General features: G+C 38.1%; 2 protein-coding genes across 6 annotated transcripts in view; both read right to left on the reverse strand.

The window, feature by feature from the left end:
- slit1 (slit guidance ligand 1) overlaps positions 1-2,558 on the reverse strand; it is a 93,669-nt gene extending 91,111 nt beyond the window's left edge. For all 4 annotated transcript variants that reach the window (XM_004077151.4, XM_011484467.3, XM_011484466.3 and 1 more), the window contains exon 1: positions 1,906-2,558. In XM_004077151.4, the coding sequence (XP_004077199.1) occupies positions 1,906-2,108 (203 nt within the window). In that variant the 5' untranslated portion in view covers positions 2,109-2,558. The remainder of the gene's footprint in view (positions 1-1,905) is intronic.
- A 1,794-nt stretch (positions 2,559-4,352) lies between these two features.
- Positions 4,353-11,941, reverse strand: LOC101161828 (rho GTPase-activating protein 19). Of its 2 annotated transcripts, none has more exons than XM_011484469.3 (11): positions 11,854-11,941; positions 11,299-11,555; positions 10,835-10,915; positions 10,153-10,362; positions 9,821-10,047; positions 9,659-9,745; positions 8,168-8,233; positions 7,337-7,534; positions 7,152-7,247; positions 6,868-6,972; positions 4,353-5,784 (listed from the first exon to the last, which is right to left on the reverse strand). In XM_011484469.3, exons 1-10 carry the CDS (start codon positions 11,892-11,894, stop codon positions 6,907-6,909), a joined length of 1,329 nt encoding a protein of 442 aa, XP_011482771.2. In that variant the 5' UTR covers positions 11,895-11,941; the 3' UTR covers positions 4,353-5,784; positions 6,868-6,906. The 2 variants fall into 2 exon arrangements, with proteins under 2 accessions (XP_011482771.2, XP_011482772.2); XM_011484470.3 differs by having other exon boundaries at positions 4,353-6,151.
- Between the last annotated feature and the right edge of the window lie 3,755 nt (positions 11,942-15,696).

The raw sequence follows: 15,696 nt of genomic DNA on the forward strand, positions 1-15,696 counted from the left end.
AGGTCTCCAGAGAACAAATAACAACAAGAAACGAGATATGGAGGACACAAGGGGGAGGGGTTAGCGGCCAATACTTGGCGAGGTGTGATTTTAACACATGGAGCTCACAGTCTCATTACTGGCTTCAGTCTGAGGAGCGCAGGGGTCAGCCCTGATCCAAACCCACACTGACAAGTGCAAATGGGATTCTGCCGTCTGTATCAACAACCTCGACCCGCCTCCCTCAACACACAAATACACTTTTTCCTAAAAATCAGCCCCCCTCCAGCGTTACACACACTTGAGCATCAACATGTTTACGGGAATCTAAACATTCATTCACACATTTCCCCAAGAACTGCGAGACAGAGATGGTTTTTCCATCTTTCAAATCACCTCATCTCATCCATCCACTGAAGTTCAGAGACTGCACTATCCAAATACATTTCTGAAAAGGGAAAACAAAGAGCTTCAGCCAACCTCCGGTACGCCTCTGAAAAGTCATTACTCATCTTTGACCCTAATGGTGGTCGCAGAATTTCCCTCACACAGTGGCACTTTCTCCAAACACAGGCATAAAATGCAGCAATGCACATGGGGGCAGCATGTGAGGCCGGCTGGGCTGTGTTGATTTGCACAGTCACCTTGATGAATCACCCTATTCAACGTCTCACAGGGGAGAACAGTTTCTGTTGTTAAACAGAATCTCTCTGCAGAGATTGGCTATCTCGCAGATGACCTATAGCCGCATAAAAAATGCAGTGACCCAGGAATAATTTAAATGTGACCTTTAATGCACTGCGTGCTTGAAAGGCGTCCTTTAAAAAAAAAAAAAGAACCATGCACTTCTGTGTGATCGATAAATATGCTAATACGTTTTAGCACAGAAATAATCTGGTACAGAGTATGTTTCCAGTGTGAAAGGCCATTCATGTAAAAGGAAACCACAAGGTGAGCATGTTTCCTCTGCCGTTCAATATTAAACAAGCATGTGTACACATGCAGCCCAGAAGCATGTAGACTGCAGGGTGTAAAAAAAAAAAAAAAAGTTCTTAGAAATAAAATATGAAAAGCATAAAATATGCAACCAGCTCCAACTATGCAAACGCTTCCTCTGACACAGGCTTTCTCTGCAGTTCCCACCTCATGTTTTATTCACCAGTGATATTCTAAAAGCTGAAATAGAACAATCTATTTCCCCTTGCACTTTTGATTTGCTGATGAATATTTCAGAGGAATGTCAGAAAAGACAGAGAAACTGAGCTTGGCAGGCCAACATCTGCCTCACCTTTTCCCTCCGACTCCCATCCTCCCACCGTTTTTACGAGACAGCTCTGTGATCCTTTCGCGGGACTCACTTAAGGAGTAGATTCGCCTAATTTTCTAGATGATTTAACAATTTATGGAGTGAGGGTTTCTGATGCACGAGGATGGGGTACGTGAGGGAAGTTGCTCCCCCAGAAGGGAAAACTAAAGTGGAAAGAAGATGACGAAAAAAAAGTGTGGGAAACAGAAAAAAAAACATTTGGAGATACTAGATTGTTGAAAAATTGATTATTTTCTTTCTTAAAGAGCATTAAAATTGAAATTTTTATTGCAGGATTTCAATTCATAAATTTAAATGTACTTGCAGGTTTAATAAAGAAGCAGGAAAACTAAATTGTGGACACATGTTAGAAGCACACATCTGCTCCTGCTCTTTCCAGTCCCTCCAGCCTATTTATACCTGACTGGAATGCCGGTGAGTGACTGGCTGCATGACTGACACACACTCGCATACACATGCATACACGGCTTCGCAGGCAGGACTATTGTTCTTTTCAGACTAAGCAAAGTCATGTGCACTACAACAATACAACCTGAAAACAAAAGGGAAACAATGGAGAGACAGAGCCTGGGAAATAAGGACGTGAAGATGTTACTCACAGTCGTTCAGTGTTGCGGGGGATATTCCTTGGCATGGTTTTGAGACCCAGTCCATGGCAGTCCACTGTGACGCCACTGCAGGTACACAAGGCTGGGCAGGCACTGGCATTGCCAATGATCAGGGCAGAGAGCATCAGCAGCCACATCCACTGCACGGCTGGACATCCCATTCCAGCCTCAAAACAGCTGCCTGTTATGGACATGTTCAGCAGCTTCTCCTCTTCCCACTGGACTCTTTCTGTCCACCTTTTTTCTCTGTGTTCCTGCCTTCAGGAGTACTGTTACACCTCACAAGCCTGGAATGATTAAATATCTGCTAATTAAAAATGTAGAAAAAGAAAAGTGGCAATAATTTCTTCTCAGATTTCTTCTCAGCCACTCAAATCCCGTCAGTTCTTCTAAAAATTCTACTTGATATCCACCAGAGTTTGCTGATGCAAAACAAGGGCGGCTTCTTTTTTTCTTGTGTTCTCCAAGCAAACTCCTGTCGCCTCTGGTCTTTGTGGAGTTGGAGAGCTCTGGTGCGCACTGTCCTCCTCTCTGAGTCCCGCTCTGCTCTGCTCGGCTGAGAGAGGGAATAAGGAAAGAGCAGAAAGAGAAAAAAAAGAGAAGCCAGTCTGTGTCTCTCTTACACACACACACACCAGTCATCCATCACAAGGATCTACAAATAGCAGAGCCCCCGACTCCACCCCTGCCCCTCCTCTCCTTCTCCCTCTTCATACCCCCCCACTCCAGAACCCTGCCTGAACTCACTCTCATTCCTGAGATCCCCCTGTCATTCCCCCACGACTCACTTCACAAAACAAACCCACACCAAATATCTTTCTTTTTCTTGCCACCTCCCCTGCTTTACCCCCACTCGTTTTTTTCTCTTTCTTGCAGGTTTTGCCTCCAAGCAAAAAGTCCTAACCTGCATGACACTCTATAGACCCCATCCAGAGGGAGGGGCTGCAAGAGGCTGCGTGCACGCTCACATAGAGAACCCACCAGGGAAAAGAAGAGTCAGCACCAGGGAGGCAAAAAGGCGAAATGAATATTCTGCAAGCATGGTTCTGAACGTGTAGCTCAAATGTGGCCTCAAAGAGCAAGGACAGCCACAAATCTGTTAATAACCGGAGGAAAACCACGGCCATAAAAGTCAGAAATCTTATATTTAAAAATCCATGGGAGGAGAGATTGCCGTGCAGTTAGAAAGGAAAAAAAAAATCTCTTAATGTCAAGACCACAAGTTACTTTAAGTGGACACAATGTATTAGAGACAAAAAATGGAATGAGAAGTAGCCTCAATGTGACATTTTTAATTTTTTAAGGAATTTTTTAAATAAATGTTTTATGGCAAAACAAAGTAGTTTAAGTAAAAACTTCATGTATTTTACGGTCTAATCGTTGTTGATAATGTTAGGGTAGCCTTCCAATAACTTTGTCAAATCCACATTTGCACTTCATTGGCTCTAACACCTTTTATAATACAAGTTAGAAAAAAAATATGTTTGACAGTTTTACAGTTGGACCCACAATCCAGGTTTATCTACACTCTCCCTCTGAAGTACATATAAACGGCTAATCGTATGGGTGCACTGGTACCATATATTATTTATCCAAAGATTTAAAATCACTTTTTTTGTCATGTTCAGCTCAAACTTAATGAGTCAATTTGGATGGATCTATACTAGAATTCAAACCAGCAGATCCAATAGAAAAATGCTTTTCTTGAATCTAGATGCAGGTGTACACACGATCCACACTTCATGGGGGGGAACGACAGCAACAGTAAAAATGTCAGTGGAGAGCAGATCTTCCCTCCATGAATGCTTAATTAACCAGTGCCGTTTAGTAGTAATAGGGAGTGGTGGTAACATCCCTCTCCCCTTACAGTGCTGTGGCAGGAATGCACAACATAAATGACTCTGCTGCTCTCAGAGCCGAGGGGGCACATGGCAGCAATTAGGAAAAAGAATGGGACAGAATGAAGCCTTGCAAAGTGTTTTTCTTTTCTTGTACCGATGACTTCTTTATGGAATGAGTGGGATTTTAAAGACCAAATCTCATTTTACAATAAGTTAAGGAGTTCATGACTCCCTTTTCAGACTAATTATGCTCATTTGTACTTAAATTGCTTCAAATAAAAACACGCCTCTGAAACTTCACCTGTCAAACGCTCTTCCAACTGTGAACGCTGTCTGCTGGTTATTTAGAGAACAAGCAGAGCCGTTCTTACGGGTCATGTGTAAAACGTATACTTACAAATGCCAAGCGTGCTTTGACATGGACGCCATAATGACACACTGACACATTCCTGCTGTTGTGGAAAACCGTCTTCCCTCTTCCTGTCAACTCCCAGCGACCCCGTTAAGGTTGTTTTAGTGGACGGAGCTCCTGTTGATTGCATTTTGGACACAAACCTACAACTGAACTTTGACTTTTATGACACTAAATAAGACACATTAATGTATGGAGAATTTATTTACAGGATTTTAAGGAAATTCAACTTTTTTTGTTCACATCTTTGATGAGTTAGAATAGCTGTACATTATTCAACTCACATAAATCCTTTGGTTCTGTATTTTGCTTAAAGGAGGAGGAGTTTATGACAATCCCTTGTGGTGGTAATTTAAACTTTCTTTAAAGGAAACAAGTTCAATAAGCATCAGTGTCAACACAAAATGAAATAAAAATCATATAAAAAAAGGAAATAAAAGGGCTCAAAAGAAACACAAGTCCCTCAAAACCCAGGAGAACATTTGATCAAATCATTAAAATCAAACAAAAAGGAATTGGATTTGCTTCTGCAACACATTAGTGGTTCCATGAACTTCACACACCAAAGACTGTTAACTCTCAAAACCATAATATTTTAAAAAATAAATTAAAAAAACAGCTGCGCTTAAGGGTCCATGTCATTTAAAGCTGAAGAGCGTAGCCTTGTGGTTGCAAATAAAATTACAACACAACAGCAGTTTGGCCAAAAATACATTTTTCTAGAAAAAAATAAAGTTCTTAAATGTTGGACCGCTTTTCAAATGTAACAGCTTTTTGAAGTAATATAAATCAACATAAGCAACTGGCTCCTTACAGAAATGCCTGAAACAGTGGGTACAATAAAAACTGTGTAAAAATACAACAAAAAAATAAAAAACAGAAACAAAAAAATCTTAGTTCACACTTTACAAAAACATAAAAACTTGATGTAGCAAAAAAAACAAAACAATAAAATCTAAAATAAGTAAAATACAAAAATTATAAAATTGTAAACCTCCCAAAGAATTTGAACTAACATTTGACCAAAGTATCACAGTAGTCATGCATTTTACTAAAATCAATCAAGTAAAACTGTTATTTCCCATTTTAAGACACATCCATAAGAAAATGTTTTTTAAAAAAAGTAAAAAAAATAATAAAAAAGGTCAATAGTTAAGAAAGTTTATCTCTTTAAGGCACATCTCTGAAGTAACAGCTCAGGGCTGTCATGACCAATTCTTACTATACTTAACAGCAAATAAAATACTTAAATAGTAAATTAAATCTTTCACAAAAGCTTAAAAACTATAAAATTAAAATTTTCTTTTCACTGAATAAACTATCAATTAAAAATAAATATTCTTATGACGATCTGTGCGTACAAATGTTTTTAGCACAACAAATCCAAATTATAAAAGGAAGAGACAATTCAACTGGACCAAATGGAAGTTTGTCCGCTTCTCTGGTGCATAGTAACAGTTTCCTCCTACCGGCTTACATAAACTCAATTCTTATTCAGTGGAAGCAACAAAACTCACAGAAAAATAAAAGAATAACTCGACAGGTCATCGTGGCATCTCTTTCAAAAGTTTAAGATGATCCTGGAGTTCTGACGGCGACTATTTTATAATGAAAACCCTGGAGAAGAAAGAGGCTAAGCATTAGGTTGGTGTCCGCTTTACATAACTGGAATACAGCAGCTACTTTGATGAACTACAGACAGATGTTTGAACGGAGAAGCAGAAAACAAAGCATCTTAATATTGTAGACAAGAATCCTGTGATAGTTGGCGGTCAGACGTCGTTCTGGGATCCATCTGTCTGTGACATTTTGTCTGGACATCTACAGCTAATCTGGGAGGAATACTAGGAATTTTCAGGCCAGCTTGTACATGCAGCATAATGTCCTCCATGTTCTCCATCCTTCAAATTCACAGGGGTTAAAGCGCCACTCCGATCATCCTTTGTAAGAGTTCCCTGTGGTCTTCTAGTTATGATTAGGCCGTCTAGATCCAAAATAAAAATAAAAAAGTGGTTTTCTAGAACATTGTTTCTGCAGAGCAGCAGTAGTTCTTCAGAAATTCACCCCTGGGTTGGGGGTGGGACTGTTGGTGTGGAGCAACCCTGCCCACCCTTCCCCTCCCCGTTGCAGAGCAGGCAGCTTGTGGCCCGCCTAGCCTATTTCCTACATCACAAATAAGTTTTTTTTGTGTCTCTCTTGATTCACAACAATTTGAATAAAGAAATACTCACAGAGGCAATTCTGAGATTCAATTTCTTAATGTCCGTCCTCCATCGTCAAAAAAAAACAACCCACAAGATCATGTTAAGAACACCAAATAGACCATTTTCACTTTCCAAGTGCTCTCCTTCAAGCTCCCCGCTGTTGTTTTAAGGGAGAATTCAGCCATCAGGAAGCTAATTTCCATTCTCTTTATTCAAGTTATTCCACACTATTTGCAGCACATTCCTGATGGTTGGAATATAGATTAACCAATTAAGAGCCTGACCTTTTGATTAAGCTCTCTCTTTACCGGAGCCAGTCAGCTGCCGGTTCGGTCCACAGTCAAAGTGCAAACCAAGTTCACACTCTGTGCGGGGACTGAATGGCCTTTGGACAGAAGGGCAGCGGCACCAATTTCCCCAAGCAATTGAAGCAAGAACTCTCAACTTGGATTTTATAATAAATATTCATTTCAAACTAAACTCATTAAATACTCACTGCTCTGCAGCTGATTTTTGGCCTTCAGTGCCTGACACTTCAGGAACTGGGAGGACTGCCGCCGTTTTCTTTCCCAACTAATAATTGACTCCCCAACACCTTCTTCTGTAAAATTAAATAAAAATAAAATTCATTGAGAGCTGGATTGCTGGAATTCTGCTCCAGATGTTCTGTTTAGCTAAGAAATGTGTTAACTTTTAAAATGTGACAAAAATTTATTTTTATCATTTACTAGCTCAATCTGATGTGTATTTTTAAAGCTGCCAAAAGTCCTTCATACAAACCTTGATAATTCCACTGAAAGAGCGGGATCGCTGGTGTCTCCTCGTGAACGGTGACCGAGATTCTGCTGATGGAGTCAGACCAGGCTGCTTCTCAAACTTCACAAGAAAGCACATCATATTGTCAGGTTTTTATGAAAATGTATAGTATTTTTGGTTTGTTTACAGTCATTTGGAGCTGCAGTCACCTTTCTGATGAGTTTCTTCTTCTTAGCAGACTCAGGCATGCTGTTGACCTGCTGGTACAGCTCTCTGAGGGCAGTCTCTGTATAACTCAGGCTCTCTGATGACTTTTCGGTGTTTGATCTCACTGAAGGAGATGGGTAAGCAGATGAGACTGCAGCCCCCGACCCATCTTCAGAACCAGATCCCAACAGCATATCATCCTTAAGATGACAAAGACAAAGTATATAAATATACTACATTTCCAAAACATAAATGATTGTTTGAATGCTTTCAGCCAAATCTAAAATGTTGAATGTTGTGGTCTTGCAGCTCAGTTGGGGGTTTAGGATTCTTCTTTAAACCAACTACACATGTTTACATTTAAACTTTAAAAAAAATAACTGAGCAAAGAGAAATAAAATGCTTTTAAAGAGAATATGGAAAACCTATTGAAATGCAATCAGTTGATTTTTACGAGCTGCTATTTTACTAATTTCTGTCTTCACTTCCTCTTAATTTCAAAAAACATTAATAAATGTATACTTTTTTTGGCAAAACTTTGAAAATAATCTCCAGTTTTTCATCATAATAAGTTGGGCGTCATGTCTTAAACCTCAGATCTGCAACTTTACCTTCTTCTTGACGTAACCCAGACTGAATTAAAAGTCTTCAATCACCACAAAGCCCAGGACAAAAACACAGCATGTCTGCAGCCTTAAGCAAAAATGATTTCCTTTTGGCTTTTCCCCTCAGGGGTCTCCACAGTGCAACAGCCTGTGGTTTTCTCCAGTAAAATATTATTCAATAATCAAAACATTGATTATTAAAAAAAGAGGAAACATCAGGAAACCTACATTTGATTGAAGAGCCTTTGATCCCAGGAAATGTGCTTTGGCATAGTCTTTGATATAGTCAGGCGCCTTTAATGAAGAAACACAATTAAAACTTAGATTGACCTGTTATAGCCTTATGTGTACATATGAAACACTGAAGAATAAATTAGTTAATAAAACAAATGAAGACTCAACTGACAAAACCATGACATTTTAGAGCTGACTTGATTGTCATCAATGAATTGTGGGACAACAAAATCACAGATGCTTTAAGAAACAAACATCCAGGCTGTTTCTAATGTTAGATGTTTGGCTTTTTACTTAGAAGAAACAAAATCAGAAAAACAATAAAAGGTCATCAAAAACACATACGGCTTCAAACCAACAAAAATGTGTGTGAAAAACGTCCAAAAAAGCTCATCTATCAATCAGTTTCGAACTTCTTCTTTTTGACCTGGTTCCTGTAGAAATAGAAGAGAGTTATAGACCCCCCTTTTCCCAGGAGGCCACTTACTGCTCCTCTAGAAGAACATCAAGGCGTTCTGAGTCCAGCATGAGGCATGAATGTCTCCTGTGAGTCCTGAGGTCACACACAGCCTCAGAACTTTGAAACGTGTCCAAAACACTTCCCCTGGTGGTCATTAGGATGGCCTCCTGAGCCCATTCACCCTCTGAGGTTAAGCTCGACATGGATGCTTGGAAATACCGTCTCATTCTTAGCAATGAATCAATGAAGGGGGGTCTAACGGCAGGGATGTCCAGTTTAGCTTAGTCCGTTTGTTGGTTCAATTTAGTATTTTCCTATAGAATTCTATGTATTTATGATCCTTTTGATTTTATGTTTACATTTTTTAATTACCGATACGAAGCCCATCGAGACGACTGTTGTTGTGGATTTGGGCTATACAAATACATTGAATTGAATATGTATTATAAAGGTCAAGATTTCTCTTCATCTAAACTGTATTTATTCAAATCTTCATAGTCAAAATCAGCATTGCAACACATCATTGTCCTTGTCTTAGAAATGTGTGTATCCATACAAATGAGGCTGAATGCAGTTCATTTCAGGAATAAAATCAACATTATTCTGCTCCCAGAAACAGCAAAAAGGCACTATCAGTATTTCACCGATAATTTTCATTTATGTTATGCAAATTGTTTCTCCATTTTGTCAAGATTTCCTCAAACCTGTCTGAATGAAGAGATTGAACCATCTGAACTATCTGGTAATTATAAGTTGTATTTTTATTGAGAGTTCAATCATTTTGATTTTGCACAGCAAAATGATTAAATACTTCAGTGCAGATCTAGTAACATATTTTTAAATGGCATATGTTGTACTGTTTCTCCAACGCTTCATCTCGTTGGCTTCTTATGCAACCAGTTCACTTATTTTTGAAGTTTGAAATAAAAGCTTTTTAAAGATGTACAGATCTATTGTCTATTTACCGAGGTGTATAAAGTCTGAACGAATAATAAAAGTAAACGAAGAACTAAAAAGCAGATCACCTTGAACAGTTTCTGTGAGTGCCTGATTAGAAAGGCAACGCCATTGTTCAGTTTCTCGATGTCTCCCTGAAGATCTCTCGCAACCATCTACAGACAAAAACATGTGGAGGTGAAGTCGAATCAGTTTAAGAAAGGACCTGAAAAACAGTGGGAATACCTCACATTTTTGGGCCAGATGATGTGCGGTGCAAACATGGTGGCTAAATTGATCGCAGACATCTTGTTGGCGTGCTGATTGCGAGCAGTGTGGTGAAGCAAATCCAGCAGCAGCTTCAGCAGGCTGCGGTTGGCTGGGGGGAGCAGCATGAGGAGCAGCTGAAAGGTCTCAATCTGCCGTTCTTTATCTGGCACATTTGTCTTGTCTCCATTGTCGTCAAAGAGAGTCAGCTCTAGAAACAGAAGATTGTTTTTAAAGAAAAAAACATTATTTTTATCAGAACCATGCTTTATATGAGGGGATGACAAGAAGTTTTTGATTTTTTTTTAAACAACACCTCCGATCTTAAGGTGAGCATGATAATGCCTGTGTGTGAGCAAAGGCTCTGGCAGCTCCCCCAGGAAAACTTTGAGCAGCGTGGCGACGTCATTGGGATGAAAGTCCCCCGTCTCCAAATCTATATCAGCCCCGGCGTTCAGCATCTCTTTCAGGGCGGCTTGCCTTAAGCTGTTGCCCGGAACTCGGAACAATCCCTCCACGTGAAGGTCTGAGGGGAGAAGGAGAAAGATTGAAGTCGACAGGCAAAGTGGGGACAGGAGGAGGGATGCGGTGTGGAGGCGGGTGAAAACAGAGCGAGGGGACAAACGCAGCAGAAAGGAGGGAGGGAGTGAGTCAAAGGAGGAGTGAGTCAACAGGAGCAAAGTGCTTTCAGATCAATTATTGATCAGGCATTTTTCCCAGTGTCCACTTTCAGTGAATTACATCACTTTCTTAAAATAAACCATGACCTTATAGTGGACTGTTCTCCAACAAAGTGAAGAATTATATTTTCTAAAGAGATATAGTTTTTTAATGTAGATATTATCAAATTTCAGTAAAAACAAAAGTCAACAAGCCATGACACACATTCGTTTTTGTGTAAAGGCATCATAAAATAGAATAATTACAGTGTACTTGACAAATAAAATTGCTGTCTTAGGTGTTTACCTTTACAAGGGAAAATGTAAACGCACACTTACTTTTGAAGAGGTATTCAATGAGCTGATAGATCTGTGCTATTCCTTCTTCAGTTAAAGGTGCTCCAAATACGACTCTCTTCTCTGCAAATTGTCACATGGATGGAACAGTAAGTAGGATTGCAGCTTACATGTGGACCATTATTGCTTTTCCTGTCACATTTCTGTGCATTAGAAACCTTGACTGCATCAGAACCAGCAGCCAAATTCATAACAACCAAGATAAAATAAAATAAATAAAAGCTTTTTGAAGATAGGAAAAACTTTTTTGTGTGTTTTATTTTATGTAACACTATTTAATATAATAAACATTGAATGATTTACATTTTACGTGATATTCTTTGCTTTTGATGATTTATTTCTTACACTGAATTAAACAATATGTTTATGTTTAGACAATAGTTTAAAAGCAGACTGAAGCCCCGTCACGTGTTACTGATCCACCTCAGTGGCTGCAAAAGGCGAACCTTTCCGTTTCAGGAAGTTGAAACTACGCAGGAAGCCGTTGGAGGAGGAAGAGGGCAGCCTCGGCTCCGAATCCCCCGTCAGCTGAGCAAACTCCTCTCCGGGCAGATCTATGAGTCGAGTGATGTTGCTCAGCACCAAATCCGTGAACACCTGCGGTTTCTCGTATCTTAACCTCTCCACAAAGAACTCCGAGTGGCAGATCATAGACTGGCTCGCGTTTGGCTCGTTATACAGGAACACACTGCACTTTGTCGCCCTGTTGGAGGAATATATACACAAACCACGTACAGAAATGAACTGAAACCGATCATAGTAGGTCACAGAAATTAAACGGCCAGGTAGGGTTTGTGTGTAAAGAACGACAATCAGAACAACAACGGAAATGTAGTAGTTGTTCGCTTGCTGATTCGCTTCGAAGGCCACCGTCGACATTTCATTTACGTCACGACAAAAACACAAGAATAAAACAGACAATGTTTAGTGAACAACCAGCTAAAAAGTACAAATCGCATCTACTCGTGCATCTAGGGATAAAGCTAGTAAATAACTTCTACCTTTTATTTTGTTTTGGGGGGGAATCATTTTGTGTCGCCATCTTTGTTTTGAATCTTCCGCGATTTCACCATTGCTCCGCCCACAAACCTCTGATTGGCCATGTTGTTCATACGTCACCCGCTGCTTTTTTTTTGGGGGGGTGGGTGGGTGGGGGGGGGTCATACAATGCTATTGTAGGGACTTTAGTTTGGTGATTTACAATTTAAAATCTGCAATAAAGTTTTGAAAGAAACAAACAAAAATTTGGCTGTTTACAAATGGCACATTTTCTTTTGAACTCTGGAACCAGTTGGAACAATCTATTGTTTTTAGTAAAATAAAAAATAAAAGTGGTACAAGCTTTTAACATATAGTCACATATTTTACTTTTGATAATAAAAACATCAAAAATACTGTTAATTTATTACTTTTTTAAATCTAAATATTATTTACAAAAATCCAGAGTAAAATGTATTTATTTATTTACTCATTTATTTATTTTCATAATTCTTTATACCCCGCATAAAATATTCATACTCCCAAAGCATATATACAACCAAACTTTGTACTTTCTGATGAGTAATTTTTCTTGCTTATTTTTTCCTAATAATATCGGTTTACTATTTGTTATTTGTAATTTCTTATTCATAGAATTGTTTCTTCTTAAAGTGTTATACACAGTATTATGTTTTGGATCCACTTGTCTATTTTCTGCAAATGTGTTTATATTCAATAAGCTTTTAAAAAAAAACAATAAAATGAAAATGTAAATTATTTGGTAGTATACATTCAATTTAGAAATCTGACTATTGAAAGACATGTTTTAAAGGAATTTGGTCATTAAAAAAATGTTTTTTTTTGTATCATAGTTCAAATGAGTCGTGACATTTTTTTTTATTATTTTTGCCGGCAGGCGTGTGCACTGGAGTCTTTAGGATTTGCAAAAGCACAAACAAAAATAAATAAATGGTTGTAGATTTAATTAAAACAAAACAGGCTATCCATTGAAGTTTGAGAAAATTATTGTGATTTTTTTCAAAGTAAATGACTGTAATTCATCCAGCGTGTCCTGGGTTTTCCCCGGGGCCTCCGCCCAGTGGGACATGCCCGGAACACCTCCCCAGGGAGGCATCTAGGAGTCATCCGGACTAGATGCCCAAGCCACTTCAACTGGCTCCTTTCAAATGAAATCAATTAATGAAATTCTCACACGAAAGTATCACTACAACATCTTACTCTACAGCTTACTATATTACTGAAACAATCAGATAACTATAGAAGTTACATCATGATTTTATTTGCCGTGCAAACAAACATGATCATTTCATCAGCTGAAGAGCTGTTCACTAGGTGTATTAATGTAATTAATAATAATGTTTTAGATTCCCTTTTTTTAGTTGTTTCATTTATTAGACTTCTACCAAAGAAATCTACTAAAGATGAACTCAGGGCAGTACTTTTTAAATGCAACACCAGCCGCATCATTGTCTATATTTAAATACTATTTGTTCGACATTGCAACTATGAATGCATCATTACTGTCCAAAAGCTTTTGTGTTCGTTTAAATATCATGTTCAGTCATTGTCCAAATTGATTCTTGATCTATTTAGTCAAAAAAATATGTAGGCACATAATGGTGTAAAGGGAAATAAATAAATGAAGACATAAAAATACAATGCAGTAATTCACAATGTAGCTTTACTTTTTAAGGTTGAGATGTTGCTGAGAGAGAGCATTGGTGATTCCTTAAACAGCCGATAGCAATGCAGTTTCAAAAAACAGCAAACAAACATAAAATAGTCTGATTTGGATGTTATCAGCATGCAGTCATTCTTCTGTTCTTTTTAAGGGGCCAATCAGTCAAAGACATGCAGCAATTTATGTAATCAAATTCGATGTCAAACTGTGCTCACAAACTGGGATTTTCCTGTACTTTCTGCAATACATTACGAACAGGCTTACAGATCTGTGAATGCTTCTTCAGCTGTCTGTACTGCTGGAAGAGCACTACTCTGGTTTAGTGTAATTAACAATGAGCAATGGAATTTAGTGTCAACACTATACACAGTGTTTTACATCATAACACTTATGGTAAAAGTTCTCATGGATTGTGTTGTTTTTCTCTTTAATTTCAGTGAAAGTCATGTTCACAGATCTGCAGGTGCTGCTATGTAACATCTTGACCAAATCACATCTGTGTGGTTTAGTTCTATAATGTTATATCACGTTGTGCATTTATATTGATGTTTTTGTTTTTTTTCTAAATTATTCTCATTTCTGGGTTCTTTGTTTGCAGATTTTACCAAAATGAAACACATGTCACCGTAAGCCTTTGATTAGCTTCAGATTCAAATCAGATTGATGCAGATCTGAAATCTTTTTTTCTGTTGTAAATATAAAAAATGATGCTCCTCACTGCATAAGCTGGTTTTATTTTTGGTTCCTATCTTATACCTATACCTTAGCTGAAAGAGGTGATTCGTGTGAAATGTGCTTTCATTTCTAACAACACTGCAAACTTTCTCTCAGCTCTTTTTGATAATAGATGGTTGAGAACCTCAGGTATAATCACGGAGGCTGTTAAGATTGTGCAAGTGGAAAACCACGGTTCTGTTTTTTTTCTCAACACCATCCTCACTGCAATATTTCTTCCTGGCTTTCTGCAGCTGCTGCACTGTTCTGCTGTTGAAGTGTTGGTGATCAGGGCTTTTGAGAAGTCAATGGCTCATTCTGTTTAACAACAGCTCCCCTATCATTTTCATCAGATTGCATTGGATTCCTTCTTGCTTGCTGTGATGAAAAGATTTGCATGTAGCACCTCATTGTCATCCTCAGAGCATGCTGTTTTACATTCTACAGCTATTCCTTAAAGACTGCATTTTTGATAAGTGTGTGATTTTCCCAAGATGCTCTTTTCAATGACATTTCTTATTATACTATTTTTTGTTGCATGTCAAGCTATTTTCACAGCTACTTTGAGCCCAGTGAGATACCGCCCTTTGCCAGTTTGTTCATTTGACCGGAAGTCGATTCGACTTCCTTTCTGTTTGCCCTTAAATCCACATGTGATCACCAATGAACATCTAACTGAGGAAATCCTTTTTATAAATACAAACTTGGAATTTTAATTTCTTTTGTTACCAAATATCCATTATAGTATAGCATAGTTAATTATTATTCATAACATTTAGTAACTTATGTATGTAATATTTAATAATATGAAGAACATTTTTTCTGTTAATATCGAGTTTGGCAGCAAAATAGCTTAAACACTTAACCCAGATTCCAATTATGCTAAAACATAAATAAAAAAAAATACAAAATGAGTTGAATAAAGTATAAGAAAGCTAAAAGTGTCTGAAAAGTCATATTAAAAAAGGCTGAAAGGTAACACATTTAATAAAACCCAACTTTCACTGATAAAGCAAGTCAAATAAGCTTGATTAGTGAAGCACTTATCATATACAGAGCCAAGTCAAATTTCTTTTTCCTGCAGATCTTAGAGCCCTGCTGGGCTTTTGAGCCACAAATATATCAGGTTTGGTGTCTTTATCCCACACTAATAAATCATTTATAAACTGGCACGCACATTTAACTGGTAACCACTGTAAGCACTTCAGAACAGGATGAATGTGATCAATTTTCCTGCTTCTGGTCTAAATTCAGGCCGCAGGTCTTTTAGATGTGCTGCTACTTTCTTTCATAATTTTCTTTTGAAGCGGAAGACAGTATAAAATGTTGGAAGTATAAAATGTTATTAGTGTTCGATATATGACAGAGAAATAATACAGAGACTACACAACAGAAGTCCAAAACCTGGGGTGTTCCACATGAAAAAAGTGATTCTTTCTGAATATTGATG

Source organism: Oryzias latipes, chromosome 15 (assembly GCF_002234675.1).
Source record: "Oryzias latipes chromosome 15, ASM223467v1".
In the NCBI taxonomy this organism is placed as follows: Eukaryota; Metazoa; Chordata; class Actinopteri; order Beloniformes; family Adrianichthyidae; genus Oryzias; species Oryzias latipes.

Coding starts and splice junctions, on each gene's coding strand:
- LOC101161828 (XM_011484469.3), bottom strand. CDS start 11,894: ATGGCGACACAAAATGATTCCCCCCCAAAACAAAATAAAAG. Junction 10,363..10,834: donor CATTGAATACCTCTTCAAAA/GTAAGTGTGCGT, acceptor TTCTCCCCTCAG/ACCTTCACGTGGAGGGATTG. Junction 6,973..7,151: donor CTTTCAGTGGAATTATCAAG/GTTTGTATGAAG, acceptor TTAATTTTACAG/AAGAAGGTGTTGGGGAGTCA.